Source organism: Lissotriton helveticus, chromosome 6, assembly GCF_964261635.1.
Source record: "Lissotriton helveticus chromosome 6, aLisHel1.1, whole genome shotgun sequence".
In the NCBI taxonomy this organism is placed as follows: Eukaryota; Metazoa; Chordata; class Amphibia; order Caudata; family Salamandridae; genus Lissotriton; species Lissotriton helveticus.
The window spans coordinates 290,736,369-290,756,255 of NC_136067.1; the positions used below are offsets into that span (position 1 = coordinate 290,736,369).

The 19,887-nt window shown below is 44.4% G+C and overlaps 1 protein-coding gene across 2 annotated transcripts in view; it reads left to right on the forward strand.

Annotated features, from left to right (window-relative positions):
- The first annotated feature begins 8,867 nt into the window (after positions 1 to 8,867).
- LOC144762512 (b(0,+)-type amino acid transporter 1-like) overlaps positions 8,868 to 19,887 on the forward strand; it is a 246,698-nt gene continuing 235,678 nt past the window's right edge. The window contains exon 1 of one of the 2 annotated variants that reach the window (XM_078647735.1): positions 8,868 to 9,781. In XM_078647735.1, the coding sequence (XP_078503861.1) occupies positions 9,035 to 9,781 (747 nt within the window). In that variant the 5' untranslated portion in view covers positions 8,868 to 9,034. The remainder of the gene's footprint in view (positions 9,782 to 19,887) is intronic. The other variant, XM_078647734.1, reaches the window with a different exon arrangement.

The window sequence follows — 19,887 nt, forward strand, 5'->3', positions numbered from 1 at the left end:
TGTTTCTACAATGGCTCTTACAGGTAGATTAAAATCTCGCCCGCGGGATTGGGCCTTGAAGGTGCAGAATGCCTTTTCCTGAGCGGGCCCTGTTTGACCGCCTTTTCAGCCTCTGCCAACCTGGGAGTGTGGGATGCGAGAGATGGGGGGATATTTTGAGGGTTTGTAGGTTGGATGTTAGGGACGGTATTTTGTGTTAAGACAGGGCTAGTTTTTAGTAACTCTTGGAGTTTGAGTTCGATGGAGTCCAATCTTAACAGAATGGGGTGTAACATTGAAGATAAATTATCACAAAAGTCCTCAGCAGGGATAAGAGTCTGCGGTAAACCAATGTCTTTTCCAAGATCTGTGGTGATCTGTAATAGTGTGGAATTCCTTGTTTTCTTTGGTTTTATGAGGGCGGGTTCCTTAAAGGTTCCTCTTTTCCTCTTGTTACTTGTGACCGAGATAGGAAGTGTCTTCGTTGCATTTAGCAATTGGGAAGAAATAAAAATGTTCAGGGAAGTCACCTGTAAAACTGGTAGCGATCTAATAATCTCGGATAGCCCCTGAGTCACAAGATTGACATTTGCCCCATTGGCAGGCAACATCCCGCCGTTACAAACAAGAGCGCCATCCCCCAGAGGAAGTCTTCTCTCTGCCAGGGCGATCTCCTTGGAAATGGCGTTGGTAGCTTTTGTTAGGAAAGAATCACAAGTGGATATAGTTAGCCCTTGCGAGAAGCTGGCCTGGTATATGATGTCCACTAATGTAAGTGGGCACCTTGCACCAGTCCAGACAACCCTTATGGTGATTTAGGAGGTCTCAGACAACCTTAGAAAGCTATCCAATTGGTAGCTGTGGAGAACAGCCTTCAGGCTTAGTCTTGAAGGAGTGTAAAGCAGCTTGTTTTACCAGAATGCAATCTTATAGTATAGATTAAATAAAAGGAGAACCACACAGTAGTTATAAAATATGTATTTATTATATAACAGTATCTAGTATGTTACATTATCTCCTAGACGGAGATAGACACAAAGCACACACTACTTAAGCAAAGAAAACACAGTAAATAGCACTAATACCGTGGGCCCCAGGTGGGGGACCAAACCATATACTAAGAAACTGGTATAAGAACCACGACTCGAGTCAAGACAGTGTCAAGAAGACTAAGAATTGCTGGGACCCTAAGGAACCACCCAAGGTGAGTAAATAGTGACCCCAAGGAGAGCATGTGCAGTGTGAGAACAGCACCGAGTGCTACGTACAAGTCTATGTGCAAGTCGCGGTTGGAATTTTAAAGTTTAGGGACCCTTCCCAGTGGACCCTGAAGAAACACTGTGAAAGCCAAAAGATTGGAGATCCACCCCACCCGTGAATACCGAAGTACCCAAGTTACCTATCCCAGGGTAGCCGGGTGCATAGGTGTGAAAAGCGTCGGAAACTGCAGTCGAACCCAATGGAGGACTTCAGGTAAGTACCGCTGCTGGAAGAGGAGAAAGTGTCCGTGGGAATCCAAACGTGGATTCTTGATGAAGAGTATCTGAAAGCAGTGGGTACTGAGTCTGGGTCACTTGAGAGTGACCAGGGGCTCAGTAGAGGAATGTCCACTGATATTGGGTGCTTCAGGATACTTGACGGTGACCATGACTCTGCAGCTGCAAGGACCAGGCGACGCTGAGGATGACCAGAAGCCGGATACGAGCTGTCCCACAAAGGATGTCGAGTGCTGAGGGGTCGGCGTCCGACGGGAGCACCAACAAGCCTTGGCAAAGGCAACCCACGCAGGAGGTCAAGAAAGTGTACGGTTCGGACCAGCAAGGTCCAGGAGACTCACCACAAGCAGGGGAGTCAGGGCAGGCCCGAGCAATCCGGTGAGCCCATGGAAAACAAAGATGACCCTCAAGAGGACCCACAGGCCGGAGGCCCAGGAGTCGTGAGAGGACCTTGAGCAGCTTTACAAAACAACAGGCCACAGAGAACATGGTGCAAGGTGGTTGAAGAGCTTTGCAGGAGAAGTTGCCAGAGGTTGGGGCTACTTGATGCCCAATTCACTTGCTGTATAATTGGCAACAAGCATTTGCACTTGCAAAAGTATGCGGTGCACAGGGGTTCGGATATTGCAGCCCCCACGAGGGATTCTGGCCATAAACTGAGTGAGAGGGCAGGTCGGACCATGAAGGATGTAGAAACCCACCTCCTTTGTTGTTGAACCCTTCGTAGTCCGTAGGAGCTCCGATCAGCAGACCGATCAGCAGTATTGCATGGGAGTGAATGCAGGGAAGTGACTCCTTCACTCCAAGGGAGATTATCTTCTGGTGTCTTGGATGCTCCACAGGTCCTGTACTGATCCTTATGGTGCACGGGCACAGACGAGGCAGCAGACTGAGAAGGAGACTAAGTCAGGCCCAAAAGAAGTCCAGCGAAGTCCAGAGTGCCCAGACCGTGAAAGTACAGTAGTTTCAGTTCTGAATCTTGTCCACGACTAATCTAGGGACCTACACCCAGGTACAACCTTAAGTACCCTAGGAAAACGGTTGGGAAGATTCAGGGGACCCTCCCAGGGGAGGGTCTGGACAGGGGGAGGATACTCTCATGTCATGTTCTTTGTCCACTTTTGCGCCAGAGTGGGAGCCAACGGCTCCCAGGACTGGTTTGAACTGGACTATGCACAGGAACACCAAATGTGCCCCTCATGCACACTTTCAGGCGCTAGCAAGCACACCCACCCAGCCCTAATACACTAAATCCTGTCTGGGAAGTGGTCACATCTCCCTGTGACAGGATGCCTATTGTTCTGCCTCCCTCTGCTCGAGCTTGGCTCAGCAGCAGGAGGGCAGAAATGTGTCCCTGGTTGGCAGCAAAACAAATCCAAGGAGGGAACTTTTTTACAAGTTCCACCAAGTCGCACAGCCATACACTCTGTATGAATCCAATTAATTAAATTCAGCCATGTTTATCTTCTTTTAAACCATTTTATATTTTCTCTGTTTGAACCTTGCTCCTATTTAAACTATTAATTCAATTTGTTTTATCCACACGCTTTCTGCTTTATGGCCGTTCAAGAAAACGGCAGGGCACAGGTAGATTCCACATATCACGATGTTTATTTATAAAAAAAACCAATGCATTTCGGGATGAATCAATCCCTTCGTCGGGGGCATCTAAAAAGTGATACAGACAAAATAATTATATTAATGTTTAACCCAACATCATACATATTGTGCATTTCAATAATATACTTACATCTCATGTTATCCTGAGGTATTCAAAAGTATAAACAATATATGCCACGTTATTTGCTCTACATTCAAATATGCCAGAGATACACTAAAAAAGTCACCAATTCAGCAACCATTATCTGCAGCCATGTTAATATAAAAGATTCCATTCTGTAACCATCCCTTTTGTGTAGTCATGCTCTCTTATTTACTACCCAGCGGCTTTGACAACATTTGCGCTTACCATGACATGCATTTTTTCTTCAAAACGAACCCCATCCAAAACATGAATTCCGTGAGCGTGTTCCTTCTCTAGTTACAGCATGAAGATTGGCTGGTTGGCAGCAACCATTTTGTGCAGTCCCGGACTAGAAGGCTGGTACCAGGAGCACCAGGAGCCCAACGGAGCCCGGTTCTGGTGCTTAGAATCATGCCTCCCACACCGTTAACGGTATGGGGGTATGATTCCCACAGGTTTCATATCAAACATGATAGGATTCGTTGCAGCCGTTTTCGAGATAGTCATCGCACGATCACGTAATGCCCCTCTAAATAGTACATGGCTGCTTCACTGACAACCCAGGAAAATGGACTCCTTAGCTGCAGGGGTGTCCTTCTCATGCAGGGGCACCCTCTCACTTAGAATCAAACACCCTGCCTTCAGGATTGTAAAGGCCTGCTATAGGAGTATCTAATAGGTTTTAAGTGCAGTGACCCTACTGATATGGAACGGCGATCACACTGAACTGACATCTTTCCATTCATGGCTTAATCACCAATCACCCCATCTGAAATTCACCATGCACTCAGATGATAAGAAAGTGGATTTTTTGGATATTACAATCTATGAAGAGTCTGGTATTCTCCAAACAACACTATACCGGAAGCCGGCGGAGAGGAACTCACTCCTACAGTACAACAGCCATCATCCCAGAGTCCTGCGTGATAACTTGCCTTTTGGACAGTTCCTACGAATTCGTAGGAACTGCTCAAAGAAAGAGGAGTATATGGTTGAATCTCAGGACCTGTGCAACCGTCTTCTGCAACGGGGTTATACAAGAAGGATTGTTAAACGGGCCAGGAAACGTGCGTGGTTCAATCCTCGCGAACATTTGTTGATTCCCAAAGAAAAAAGTGACCAGCAGGAACAAAGACTTGTGTGCGTTACAACATTTACAACAAAAAGTAACAAAATAATACGTGCCATCAACAAACATTGGAGATTGGTGGCGGAGGATATTGGACAAGAGAATACACCCCTGCATGCTTTCAGAAAAGCCAAAAGTGTGAGAGACCATGTGGTGAGATCATTTCTACAATCTAGGGAGGAACAAACATTAACAACTATGTGGAATCTCCCACCGGTTGTTGGCCATCATAGATGTGGACAATGTAAGGCCTGTGATACTACAGTACAAACTAAAGAGTTTCATTATAAACAACACAAAGTGCCACTCAAATCACTCACCAATTGCAAACCAACTAACATTATCTATGCCATAGTGTGTCCGTGCGATCAGATATGTATTGGCCAAACGCAACAAAAAGCCAAAGCCAGAATCCTACAACACACAAGTCGTATACGTTGTGTAGTGCAAGGTGCACCGCTGGTGGAACATTTGTCTCTGCTCAACACCCTGCGGAAAGCCTTAAATGGGTTATTCTTGAGAAAGTCACACTGGGGCCCCGGGGTGGCAACATCTCTAATGTCCTGAATATACAGGAACTAAAATGGATGTATCACTTTGATTCCATTCACAATGGCCTTAATGAGCATGATAGCTTTTTTTCCCAACTAGCCACTCTGAACTAATTTGGTTTATATTCTAGGCTATAATATTTCTGTCCTATTGAATTCCTATTCATTAACTGCTCTTTCTATCAGTATGGGGATGGATTATTAGTTGAAAGAGACTGTTGAATTTTTGCTGTAATGCTCCCGACTGTTTTTCATTTTAAATTTTATATTTGAAAGGTGTTGTTATTTTCACCCAATACGTCCATTATGTTGCATCATTTCCTGTTTATGTATGCTGTTTGAATTGAGCTATGGTCATAATGTTACTTCACATGGCCCTCTCCCCACTTTTAATGTTCCATCTTAATCAATGGTGAGAGTTCTTTGTTTCACTCCTAAAATCGGCGTTTTCTAACTCTGGTAGCCCTGTTTCTGTTTCCATTGAGCTAGCACGTCGACGTGTGTCACGTGTCCCTGTTACCATGGCTATAGAATAGTTTGGGTGAAGCCGGTCTCCATTACTGACCGCGCATCAGACATAGATGGATTGACTCTTCCTACTTCGGGTAAGAATCCGCTCTGTGGGTCACGATATGCTTTGCATGACCCTGTTTCTTTTTATTAAGGCTCTGGTCCTGTTTTATAGATGTTGTATCCCCACACGACGATCGACGCCGCAGCGGTTTTCACCGCGAGGTGCCCGACCTACGGGCGGACCAAGAACGCTCTCCTCACCTGAATTACAATTAGAGGGCTGTTCCTTTACCATCTATTCAGTAAGTGTTTTTACTGATAACCATTCGCTACCCAGTACTACTATGTCCGATTCTCTTAAAGTGGATTGTCATTTATACTCCTTCTGATTTTATAGGATTCCGAGTTCCCTTTCCCAGAGAGCGTTCCTTCTCTCTTCCAACCACACCCAAGACAAGCAACCGTTGGGTATGTCTTGCTTGTTCCATTCCTTATTGTGTGCTGACTATGTGAATGAACTAAATCTGACTTATTGCAGCAGATTAAAGTATATATTAGTTATTTACCCAGTAGGTCCCTGCCCTGTTCCCCGTCCTGATGAAGACCCCGCCACAAGGGAATAATTAGAACCTGTTATTCTTAGGGGTCGAAACATCGACAGCTCTTGGTTTCTCTTCAGCTCCACCCCACGAATTTGACATTGCTTGTAATATGTGGAGTATGATATGTTCATAAGTATTTTTTTGAACTGATGGTCTTCTTCCGCCTATATTTGACTAAATTTTGATAATACAGTGAGGCCGTTTGGCCGTGTTTTATGTCACAATCCTTCACCCACACCTTCCTTCACAATACCACCTCCCTCCCTCTCATGGGCACGTGTAAATATTTCGTAATTATCCATAAATGCATCATTGTGCTATTCAAAATATACCTACATTGTGATTAAATAACGATGTATGGGAATTAATTGTTACTCTATTGTATTTCATTTTGTATATATTATGTTCTCTTTTGCTGGGACCCCCTTTTCTCAGTGCTCCTCAAAGACAGCGGTAAGGAATTCCATAGTTTGGCGGCCGTAAAGCTGAAAGAGCGGCCGCCCATCCTCACCCTTTTTATCCTAGGAACTGTCACTAAGAATGCCGAAGAGGACCTCAGGGTTCTAGCGGCTGAGTACCAGGAAAAGAGATCTTGCAACATCACTGGACCCAAACCGTGCAGAGCTCTGAAGACCAGGCAGGAAGCCTTAAAACAGATCCGTTGTTTAACAGGCAACCAGTGAAAGTCCGAAAGTGCAAGGCAAGAGGAAGCAGAACGTGGACGGGAAAGGGCCAGCTTAGCTGCCATATTCTAAACCCGCTGCAGCTTCAAGACAAAGATATTAGGGGCCCCTAGAAGCAGTGCGTTACAGTAGTATAACCTACTGAGGATGATACTACGCACTACTTCAATCCTTGCTGAGGGGGGAAGTAGCGGAAGAATTTTCCGTAATGTACGGAGCAATAGCATGCATGTCGCAGTGGTTTTATTGACAAAAGCGTCCAACTGAAGGCTGGGCCCAAACATGACACCTAGGTTGCGCATGGACTCAGCAGCCGCCACAGTGCCTAGAATGGAAGTAGGCCAAAACTCCTCAGGTAGAGGACGAGGCAGCCGATCCAAAGAACAATGGAGAACCTCCGTTTTCGATCCATTAAACTGGAGCGAATTCTGGCACAGCCAGTCCGCCGTAGAGGTCATGCAACGATGAAATGTTTTCCTAGAAACCGCATCCCCGCCTTCAAAAGAAAAAATAAGTTGAGTGTCATCCGCATAGTTGATGACCGATATGCCGAATGACTTAATCAATCTGATCGACGGGCGAAGATACAGGTAAAATAGGATCGGGCTGATTGCCGAGCCCTGAGGCACACCCTGATTCACTTTTTTAACAGCTGACCGAAAAGGCGGCAGGGCCACGGCTTGTTGCCTATTGCAAAGATAGGAGGTCAACCAGTCCAAGGCCTGGTCGGTCACCCCGGCCTTCTGCAGCCTGCTTAGTAGCACAGCATGGTCAACTGTGTCGAACGCAGCCGACATGTCGAGCAGCACAAGAAATGCCGCTATTCCCATGTCGACACGCGAACGCAAGGCGTCCAAAACGGCCACCAAAGCTGAATCAGTGCCGTGGGCCGGCCTAAAGCCAAATTGGGCCACGTCCAGGCAGGCGTTGTATTCAAGGAAGCTAGACAGGACCTTTGTGACCAATTTCTCCAATATTTTTACAGAGAAAGGTAGGAGCGAGATGGGCCTGTAATTCGCCGGGCACAAAGGATCCAAGGTGGCTTTTTTTAGCAGGGGTGAAACCACTGCGAGCTTCCAGCTGTCTGGAACCGTGGCCGTAACAAGGGACTGGCACACATCAAGCAAAAAGTGGGGTTAACCATAAGAAGCAGATCCTATTTTCCTAAACCCCTGTAGAGATCGAGGAGATTATCTTCTTCTTTCCTATCACGATCCTTGTTTCAGTTAAGACTTAGCGCAATCGGTCAAGTGCCAAGCGGCAGGGAGATGGGGGGGCTCAGCCTCCTCCGGGCTCTGACAGATGTGGACCGGCCCGCCCTCGCAGGACTGCGTCGGCTTTTAAGCGCAGATGAGGCAGGAGAAGCAAAGAGGATCATGGGACTGGTAGTCCCCAGCGGTGACCAGCTTGGCTCCCTCTTCCCAGCGATGGATGGCATGCCAATGTGTTGGCGGCAATTTCTCCTGAGAAAAGATTGCAGTGCTGTGTAGAGTTTGCTGTAAAGAAACGCTGCAATTTCGAAGATAACTTCCAACAGCAGACTGGGCATATAATGCATGCAGGGCCGGACTGGCTACCGGGCAGTTGTGTGCGCTGCCGTGCTGGGGGCTAATTTCGTTGATGGGGACCTGCGTGTGCAAAACGAAATTCGTTTTGCTTTTTTTTATTTCAAATCGCACGCAGGTCCCCATCAACGAAATAGGCCCCCACCACAGAGAAATTAGCCCCTAGCTCGGCAGCACACACATCTGCCCGGTAGCCAGTCCGGCCCTGAATGCATGATTCAGTCAATGCACCTAAATAAAGTAATTATCCTGTGAATATTTTTCATTTGAAATGTGTCATAGAATATTAAGAGGCAGAAAGACGTCTGTCTGGTACGTGTTAACTTTTGGCTTTTAAAGACCGACAGAAGTTACATTGGAAAAAAACTAAAGTAATGACTGGATGATTTTGGTATTTAATATGATTGGTCCGTAGGCCACTCAATGCCACAAAATAATGTTGGGTGGTACTTCCCCTACAAAGCAGCAGTTATCTAAAAACACACACATTAACAGTCTGGTGGGAAACAGCACACCCTCGAAGAGACGGTGTGCCCATTTCTAACGCCTGCTTCAAGCTGATGTTCCAAAGTGAGGCTCATCTTCAAAGCCAACCTGTTTTCTTAAGACTACTTAGATCATTAACCTGGAAAAGATAACAACTACCGTGTCCCTTGGACACTTTTCTGGAATTATTAACCTGCAAATTGAGAAATAATGTTTAGAAAGTACACGAAGTCCTTTGGTGCCACATAAAACATTTCTACAGCAACACAAACATACACGTTCCACGATGAAGAAAAGAACCGCAGCAGAACCTGTCTGTTCACCACCAGACACCTGCCATGAAACAAAGAAGCTGATAAGGCTGAAGCGCGAGGTGGGTCTGGTCAGCGCAGTCTCGCTAATTGCCGGAACCATGATCGGCTCGGGGATCTTCATGTCCCCCGAGTGGGTCCTGCGCCTCATGGGAAGCCCCGGCGCCAGCCTCCTGATCTGGGCCGCTTGTGGCCTGCTGGCGATGCTCGGGGCCCTCTCCTACGCAGAACTCGGGACCGTTATCCAGGAATCGGGCGGAGAATATATCTATATCTTACGGAATTTTGGCTCGCTGCCCGCCTTCCTGTTTGCCTTCACGTCGGTGATCGTGGTGAGGCCCGCAGGCATCGCCGCCGTCTCCCTCAGCTTCGCAGAGTACGTGGTCGCCCCTTTCTACCCAGCATGCCCCTCACCGGAAGTGGTGGTGAAGTGCACCGCCACGGCCTGCGTGCTCATTTTAGTCCTGATTAACTGTCTCGACGTGAGGCTGGCCACCTCCATCATGAACATTTTCACCGCTGCTAAGCTGCTTGTTTTGCTCGTGATAGTGGTGGGAGGTTTAGTGCTGCTGGCCTCTGGAGAAACTCGCAGCTTTCAGAATGCCTTTGATAACACGGCGGCAGGATTTGGGCCTGTTGGGGTGGCCTTTTATCAGGGACTTTGGTCCTATGATGGGTGGAACAACCTGAACTATGTGACTGAAGAGCTCAAGAATCCAGAGGTCGGTGAACGATTTTTTTATTTGCATGTCTTGCATCAGGTGGTTTAAACAAGTGTTCAATATAGTTGTCAGGAGTGGGTAGAACTTCCTAATGATTATGCGTATTTATTTCTATTTAAGCTTGGTTTACGCGCATTCATGACTTAAGTAGAGAAAAATTAAAAATGGTCAAGCGTCAAATGTATACAGACATAAATTAATTATTCTATCAGGCACATTTTTTTTAATAGCTGTTCACGAATACATTGTAAACTTGCATCTAAGTAAGAATGCAATTGACTAGGGTTAATATTTTACTAACGCAAGCTCTACGGTTTATTGGTGCAATCTGTCTACAACCACCGTCTACAAACTACTGGGAAAATGCTGACAAGGGCGGTAGTCAGTTATCCAGCAGAGTTTCATCCTTCAGCTCCTCTGACATGTGAAAACGTACCCCACTCAGGGCATGGAGTTGCCTTTGTCGGATCACTGACAGAATATCGAGGAGCAAAATATCGACCTGCCAAAATATCAATGAAAAAATATAGAATGACAGAATATTGACTTCCTATCTACAAGCAGGTAAGTACAAAAATATTGAATCCAAAATATCGTTGTAAATAATATAGTTTGTTAACCCCTTCGACGCTGATGACGAGCTGGGCTCGTCATGAGGTAGCCTCCTCACACGCTCATGACGAGCCCAGCTCGTCACGTAAAGTGCGCTTTTAAAAAAGTCAGCGTACGAGCGGAATTCCGCCCGCACGCATGCGGCTAAAATATCGAATTTTTTAAATGTCTTCAAACTAATGTGAAATAATAAATGTAATTAAGTAAAACATACTTAAAAATACTTAACCTTAAAATGAATAAATAATTAATGTAAATAAAAAAAGAAACATGCATTTTTATTTTTTAATACATATATATATGTTAACTTAATAATATTTAAAAAAAATCAATATTTTTAGTGTTGGATAGCAGGAGGGTAAAATTTACTATTTCCACTCCAGTGCGTGCAACAGTAGGGAAAGCGTTGGATAGCGGGAGGGTAAAAATTACTATTCCCAATCTAGTGACTGCAACAGTAGGGAAAGCGTTGGATAGCGGGAGGGTAAAAATTACTATTCCCACTCCAGTGAGTGCAACAGTAAGGAAAGTGTTGGATAGCGGGAGGGTAAAAATTACTATTCCCACTCCTGTGAGTGCAACAGTAGGGGAAGCATTGGATATCGGGTAGGTAAAAATTACTATTCCCACTCCAGTGAGTGCAACAGTAGGGAAAGTGTTGGATAGAGTAGGGGTAAAAATTACTATTCCCACTCCAAACAGTGCAACAGTAGGGAAAGTGTTGGATAGCAATGGGGGTGAAAATTACTATTCCCACTTCAGAGAGTGCAACAGTACGGAAAGTGTTGGATAGCGTAATTGTAAAAATTACTATTCCCACCCCAGTGAGTGCAACAGTAGAGAAAGTGTTGGATAGCATAGGGGTAAAAATTACTGTTCCCACTCCAGAGAGTGCAACGGTTGGGAAAGTATTAGATAGCTTAGGGGTAAAAATTACTATTCCCACTCCAGTGAGTGCAACAGTAGGGAAAGTGTTGGATAGCGTAGGGGTACAAATTACTATTCCCACTCCAGAGAGTGCAGCAGTAGGGAAAGTGTTGGATAGCGTAGGGGTAAAAATTACTATTCCCACTCCAGTGAGTGCAACAGTAGGAAAAGTGCTGGATAGTGGGTAGGAATAATTTACTATTCCCACTCCACCAAATGTAACAGTAGAGAAAGTGTTGGATAGCGGGAGGGTACAAATGACTATTCCCACTCCAGAGAGTGCAACAGTAGACAAAGTGTTGGAAAGCGTAGGGGTAAAAATTAGTATTTCCACTCCAGTGAGTGCAACAGTAGTGAAAGTGTTGTATAGCGTAGGTGTAAAAATTAGTATTCCCCCTCCAGTGAGTGCAACAGAGGGGAAAGTAATGATGTAATAATTAAAGACATATAAATTAATTAGCACCACCAATAAAAATGTATTAAACATTAATTGCCAATTACAAATTAGTTAATAATGAATCAATTATAAATTCCAATAAATATGAATTCTTAAACATTATTTACCTAGCAATATTTAATTAACACATGTTTTTTCAATACCAAAAATGAATAAGTAAGAATTTTTTTTACCAATTAATAATTAACAGTAAATAATTATCAATACACAAAAATAATTTCAATTACTTAATTGCAATTAGTTACTTCCCACCCTATTCCCTTATAAACCCACAACCCACTTCGAATAATAAATTAATACAATTAATATAATTATCAATTAATAAAAATGAATTAACAATTAATACAAATTATTTACCAATTCATTAATTAACAATAAATTAATTATCAATACCAATAAATAAAAATACATATTTATAAATAACAATTAAATTACTTCCCACCCTATTCCCCTATAAACCCACAACCTGATCCAAATATTACATTAATACACTTAATATAATTATCAATTAATCAATTAATAAAACAACAATTACCAATTAATAAAAATTAATTAATAAATAATCATTAATTAACAATAAACTATTTATCAATACCAATAAATAAAGATAATGATTTCATTACAATTAAATTACTTCCCACCCTATTCCCCTATAAACCCACAACCCGCTACAGAACTAAAACACAAAATTAAATAAAAAATAATTAATAATTCCTAAAAATTAATATTTAATTTACTATAATTAAAAAACTTCCCACCCTATCAACCCACAACCCGCTAGGCAATTAAATTACGCAAATATTAAATAACAGAAAATTCATTAATTAAAAAAAATGCAAACATAATTACAAAAATAATACGTACTTTTAAAACATATGCTAACACTTAAAACACTATAAAAAATAAGATATTTTTAACTATATTAAGACTGTCGATATTACTAACTTCAATATTATGAAAATCGATATTTATTTCCTGAATTTCGATATTCTGCACCACTATATTTTTGTTACTTGATATTATGTCCACTCAATATTTAAAACTCGATATTTTGCCAATTCAATATAAAAATTTCGATATTGTGACTGTTCACCGCCTTTGTCACCTGTTTCCCTTCAGTGAGGTTAATTTCTCTTGGGTATTTCGTGGCTTTGCCCCATGGCATTTTACATCTTCCACGGACCTTCAACAGGGTGAATACCTGACATGAAGGCAAATTCTGGACAGGGCTGTAAAAAAATGTAGGAAAAAGGGTTAACATACGGCGCACCCCTGTGTTATCCCTAGCGCTGCTGTTAAAATTAGCTGCCTAGCGCCAACGCAGGCACCCTTGCACCATAGTGTAAGGGTGCCTGCGTTACAACAAATTATTGTTTATGTGCAGGAGGGTGTCCCTTCCTGCACATAAACAATCAATAATGGTGATTTGTTACTTCTATGTTTAGTAGCAAATCGTCATTATTTAATGATTATTTTTGTGCAGAAAGGGACACCTTCCTGCAAAAAAGCAATCATTAATGGTGTTTTGCTCTATGTGTGCTGCACAATGCAGCACACACAGAAAAAGCAAAATTGAGAGGAAATAAAATGATTTCTCCTCGTTGCGCCATTCTGATGCCTGCTACCACACGGCACTATTTTTTCGCGGTGCCATAGATTTACACATTCTTGTAAATCTGGGGCAGTGTCAAAATGCATGGGGTTTGCAGTGGAATGCCCACAGCAACACCCATTGCACGCCCCTTTCACACAAAGTGATGCATGAAAGGTGGCTGTTTTTACAAGGTGGAGTTAAGCCACAAAAAGTGGCTTAGCGCTGCTTTGTAAATATAGAGGTGGGCGTAGCACCACCAGAAAGGCGCTAAAAGTGGCGTTCTGGTGGACCTGTCCTCTTGTAAATATACCCCTTAGTATGACATTTTCCTGCAAGTAAAACCAAGCAATGAAGTGTATGGAAAGAGATAAATGTAAGAAATTGTACCCTTTTGATCAATGAAAAGCCCTAAAATATATTTCAACGGTTTCAAAACCCTTGAAATGGAAGGTTGAAATACTGACACAAAACTATTTGTGTGCCAAGAAGATATACAAATAAAGCAATCATAAAACATCTTACACCCCCATGCCATTTCACTTTATTGCACTGTAATAATACAGTTAGGCACATGCTGCAGAGATAAAAAAAAGTCAGCCAGTACAAGAATAAGCAAAATCACAGCTGGTAAATATTTTAACCCTTTATGTGTACATACTTCAAAGAACAAATAGAAATAGAAAGCACCTTCAAATGCGCTGTAGAGTTGATCCATTACTAATACTTAAAGTAAACAAATACATAAATTGCACGTTATAAATAAATACATATGATTTTTTATACAAGGCAGTTCTATTTAGTGTCAGTCACCTCAAGGCCTTTGCACTCTCTTAACAAGTAATGGCTGATAATTTTCTCTGTGGAAGGTTTCAACCCTAGGCAGAATGCATGACTGGGGAGGAGGGTGATGGACTACTGCTGTATTTTAAGGCTGTCTCAGAGCACACAGCGAGTCACAGGCATCCCTCCTGGGCAGTTTTCAGTGATTAGAGGTCCCCTGTAATGTTGTTTTCCGGCCACAGGCCTGCCTTAAGCAGCAGTGATGCCCTCCTGGGGGCTGGCAGGATAGCAAAACAGGGGGTACTAGCACACACGCGCCAACGACCTGTAAAGGCTTGTTTACTTTAGCACACAGAGTGCATTTCCATTATACGTGTCACGTGAACCTCAGAATGCCAGCTTCACACACTCTCTCAATCTGTGGTGGAATAAGAAAACATCAATGAAAATTGTATTTTCCCGCCAGTCATTCATTGGCTACTCTCCCAACACTGATATTGCAGGGGAGTGCCAGTTGCAGGAAAGCCAACAACGCACAGCACGTCCTCCTGATTCATTTAGTTCAGGCTTGCTGCAGGATTATTTTCTCACTAGACTTCAGATAGAAACTGGTGTTAGTTGTTCTCTGTGGCAGCCAAGTCACGTGAGGCTGCACTGCGGCCGAGCTGAGAGTGAAACTCAGCGGATTGATTGCAGCCAGCCACGACCCTAAGCCACAGCACGGTGTGGCATCTCTAATAAATTATACATTCATTTGCAGTGTTTCCCAGTATGTGTGCGGCACGCTGTAATCAGATGGTGCACTGCACGCTGCCAGCAGCGCATAAGGCTCATGCTGCTTTACATAATAAAGCAGGTTGGCTTCTACTACAGTGACAGAGCATCACATTGGCAGCTGCTGAGACACTCCATATGCGTGGCAGTGCATTTCTGAGTAGTAATGCGGGTTACCACACTGAAATGCGTTAGTCTAACTCCTGATGCGTGGTACTTGGCAGGACTGCATACTTTATCAGTGCATTAATTTACCATTTTCTGCAGAGCACTATTTATTAACTATGGTCTTTATGTGAGTGCTACATTCAGGTGGCACATGATGTCCTTGTTCAATCTTAAATTGATGCCCTTGAGCTGGGTGTAAAGGACATCAAACTATCCAGATTTACCCAAACTTTATTGGAGAGAAAGCAACAGCAACCTTTTTATTATGTTTCTAAACATTTTAAAACCTATGGCAAACCGTTTGGGAAACATTAAGGTTAGTGACCGTATGCAAGCTTAGGCAAGTTGAACAAAAACATCTGGCGCACCTCAACCTCCAATGAACCAAAATGAATGAGGCAGAGCAGGTGGTGTGGGCAGCAGTTTTGCATCTATTGTCAAGATGTCAGGTACCCGCAACTTGTCTATAGTCTCACAACACTAGATTGTGCTTTTGGGACTCTACATTTAGCTCTGAACTAGGAGCCCAGAGTACAAGACAAATAGAATTAAAGAGCATGATGAAATCGAGATCAGATGGGAAATCCACAACAACTGATTCAAAGGGTTGTTGCTAAGAACTGTACAAATAAGGAAGAGAAGAACATGGTGGGACAATTCCTGATATCAGATAAGGTGGGTCCACCATGAGTCTCATAAAGTATTGTGTACCTGCGGATTTGTTTCAGAAGGGAGGAGAGAAACAGAAGAGGCATTGTCAAGTAGGTAAACAAGCAGCCCCCACTCATCCAGGCAAATTCAGCTCATCCAATGGTCCACTGGTCGTGCTTGTGAAGGGTGAACAGGGGCCTGGTTCCTTGGATGGTTATACTGGGCAATTGCCCACTCTGTTCAAGTCCTAAAATGGTTCTGCAGTCAAACAAAGGTCGAACCAATGATTTGGCTCATCTCTAAGTGCCAAAGTACATGCAGAATCTTCAAAATATTTGGGATGTAAATTAAACAAGCAAAATGTAAGAATATGAAGATTTTATAAGAAGTGTTTCTTTAACCATATGGTAGTGTTGTCCCTTTTATATACAATTAGACCCAATACTGAACTGGACATCAGTTACCTTTCAATACTAAGGGATCAATATCTACCATTACTCTACTGATTTGCAGAATGGAAATCTGGGCAGAGCGACACAGCCCCTCAGAGCTCAGTTTGCTTTTTGGTCTTCTCTTCCACTTTCAGTAATGGGCCACGTAGCCCTTGTGAAGCTGGTGGTGCTACCCCAGTTATTGTATTGTTTTGCCTACCTAAACGTGATCATCCCTGCTTCAGACACCTCGACACGTCAGATTTGGGGGGCAGGACACCGCCGGGTAGCTCTTTTCACTCTAAAGCCACTTATTACAGTGGGTGGATTAGCCCATCTGGATTTATAATGCTATTATTTAGCTTCACAGCTCCAATGGGTGTTTCTCTGACTGCCTCCAGCATAAGTACTTTAAGGGAACAGTGGTTCTGCCACTATTTAACTTAAATACAACAAGGGGTGGTGATGGACAGAGTCTCTGAATTAAGCAGAATACTCTCACCCAGTCAAGAGATCAGGGCTAGATCCAACACCGTTTTTTAGCTCATTGCACCATCCCAGTTTCAGAACCTGGCTGTATGCAAATTAGTCTGTCCCTGGCCCAGTGCATCATGGGAACAGGGCAGACCAGACTACAAAAGCCAATTCTTACACTGGGAAGGAATCAAGCTTCCGGGGACCGGTTTCTGGCATTTCAGCCGTCTTCGGCCCGGCTTGCTTGAATCCTGATGGTGCAATGAGCAAGGGACTCACATCTGAGTATACCCTTCCACGCTTAGGGTGGACAAAATTATTTACAACAAGGGGTGGTGATGGACAGAGTCTCTGAATTAAGCAGAATACTCTCACCCAGTCAAGAGATCAGGGCTAGATCCAACACCGTTTTTTAGCTCATTGCACCATCCCAGTTTCAGAACCTGGCTGTATGCAAATTAGTCTGTCCCTGGCCCAGTGCATCATGGGAACAGGGCAGACCAGACTACAAAAGCCAATTCTTACACTGGGAAGGAATCAAGCTTCCGGGGACCGGTTTCTGGCATTTCAGCCGTCTTCGGCCCGGCTTGCTTGAATCCTGATGGTGCAATGAGCAAGTGACTCACATCTGAGTATACCCTTCCACGCTTAGGGTGGACACAATTATTTACAACAAGGGGTGGTGATGGACAGAGAGAGTCTCTGAATTAAGCAGAATACTCTCACCCAGTCAAGAGATCAGGGCTAGATCCAACACCGTTTTTTAGCTCATTGCACCATCCCAGTTTCAGAACCTGGCTGTATGCAAATTAGTCTGTCCCTGGCCCAGTGCATCATGGGAACAGGGCAGACCAGACTACAAAAGCCAATTCTTACACTGGGAAGGAATCAAGCTTCCGGGGACCGGTTTCTGGCATTTCAGCCGTCTTCGGCCCGGCTTGCTTGAATCCTGATGGTGCAATGAGCAAGGGACTCACATCTGAGTATACCCTTCCACGCTTAGGGTGGACAAAATTATTTACAACAAGGGGTGGTGATGGACAGAGTCTCTGAATTATGCAGAATACTCTCACCCAGTCAAGAGATCAGGGCTAGATCCAACACCGTTTTTTAGCTCATTGCACCATCCCAGTTTCAGAACCTGGCTGTATGCAAATTAGTCTGTCCCTGGCCCAGTGCATCATGGGAACAGGGCAGACCAGACTACAAAAGCCAATTCTTACACTGGGAAGGAATCAAGCTTCCGGGGACCGGTTTCTGGCATTTCAGCCGTCTTCGGCCCGGCTTGCTTGAATCCTGATGGTGCAATGAGCAAGGGACTCACATCTGAGTATACCCTTCCACGCTTAGGGTGGACAAAATTATTTACAACAAGGGGTGGTGATGGACAGAGTCTCTGAATTAAGCAGAATACTCTCACCCAGTCAAGAGATCAGGGCTAGATCCAACACCGTTTTTTAGCTCATTGCACCATCCCAGTTTCAGAACCTGGCTGTATGCAAATTAGTCTGTCCCTGGCCCAGTGCATCATGGGAACAGGGCAGACCAGACTACAAAAGCCAATTCTTACACTGGGAAGGAATCAAGCTTCCGGGGACCGGTTTCTGGCATTTCAGCCGTCTTCGGCCCGGCTTGCTTGAATCCTGATGGTGCAATGAGCAAGGGACTCACATCTGAGTATACCCTTCCACGCTTAGGGTGGACAAAATTATTTACAACAAGGGGTGGTGATGGACAGAGTCTCTGAATTAAGCAGAATACTCTCACCCAGTCAAGAGATCAGGGCTAGATCCAACACCGTTTTTAGCTCATTGCACCATCCCAGTTTCAGAACCTGGCTGTATGCAAATTAGTCTGTCCCTGGCCCAGTGCATCATGGGAACAGGGCAGACCAGACTACAAAAGTCAATTCTTACACTGGGAAGGAATCAAGCTTCCGGGGACCGGTTTCTGGCATTTCAGCCGTCTTCGGCCCGGCTTGCTTGAATCCTGATGGTGCAATGAGCAAGGGACTCACATCTGAGTATACCCTTCCACGCTTAGGGTGGACAAAATTATTTACAACAAGGGGTGGTGATGGACAGAGTCTCTGAATTAAGCAGAATACTCTCACCCAGTCAAGAGATCAGGGCTAGATCCAACACCGTTTTTTAGCTCATTGCACCATCCCAGTTTCAGAACCTGGCTGTATGCAAATTAGTCTGTCCCTGGCCCAGTGCATCATGGGAACAGGGCAGACCAGACTACAAAAGCCAATTCTTACACTGGGAAGGAATCAAGCTTCTGGGGACCGGTTTCTGGCATTTCAGCCGTCTTCGGCCCGGCTTGCTTGAATTCTGATGGTGCAATGAGCAAGGGACTCACATCTGAGTATACCCTTCCACGCTTAGGGTGGACAAAATTATTTACAACAAGGGGTGGTGATGGACAGAGTCTCTGAATTAAGCAGAATACTCTCACCCAGTCAAGAGATCAGGGCTAGATCCAACACCGTTTTTTTAGCTCATTGCACCATCCCAGTTTCAGAACCTGGCTGTATGCAAATTAGTCTGTCCCTGGCCCAGTGCATCATGGGAACAGGGCAGACCAGACTACAAAAGCCAATTCTTACACTGGGAAGGAATCAAGCTTCCGGGGACCGGTTTCTGGCATTTCAGCCGTCTTCGGCCCGGCTTGCTTGGATCCTGATGGTGCAATGAGCAAGGGACTCACATCTGAGTATACCCTTCCACGCTTAGGGTGGACAAAATTATTTACAACAAGGGGTGGTGATGGACAGAGTCTCTGAATTAAGCAGAATACTCTCACCCAGTCAAGAGATCAGGGCTAGATCCAACACTGTTTTTTAGCTCATATCAACGGACCCTAATCAAGCAGCCATCAATCTCGAACAGTGGATCACCCACTGCGCTAACGAACTCGCACCCTTGAAAAACCATTCCAACAAGCCAGGAAGCAAAAAAGCCTCCTGGTTCAACGACGACCTCAAGAACTCCAAAAAGAACTGCCGCACCCTCGAGAAAGCCTGGCGAAAAACCCCAACCACAGACAACATGACCGCCCTCAAGAACGCCACCCGCAAACACCACCAGCTGATCCGCACCACCAAGAAATCTACATTCAAGGATCGACTAGACAACAACGCCCACAACAGCAAGGAACTCTTCAGCATTGTCAAAGAGCTCACCAATCCCAGCGCCGGCAACAACGACATCACTCCCTCTCAAGACCTCTGCGA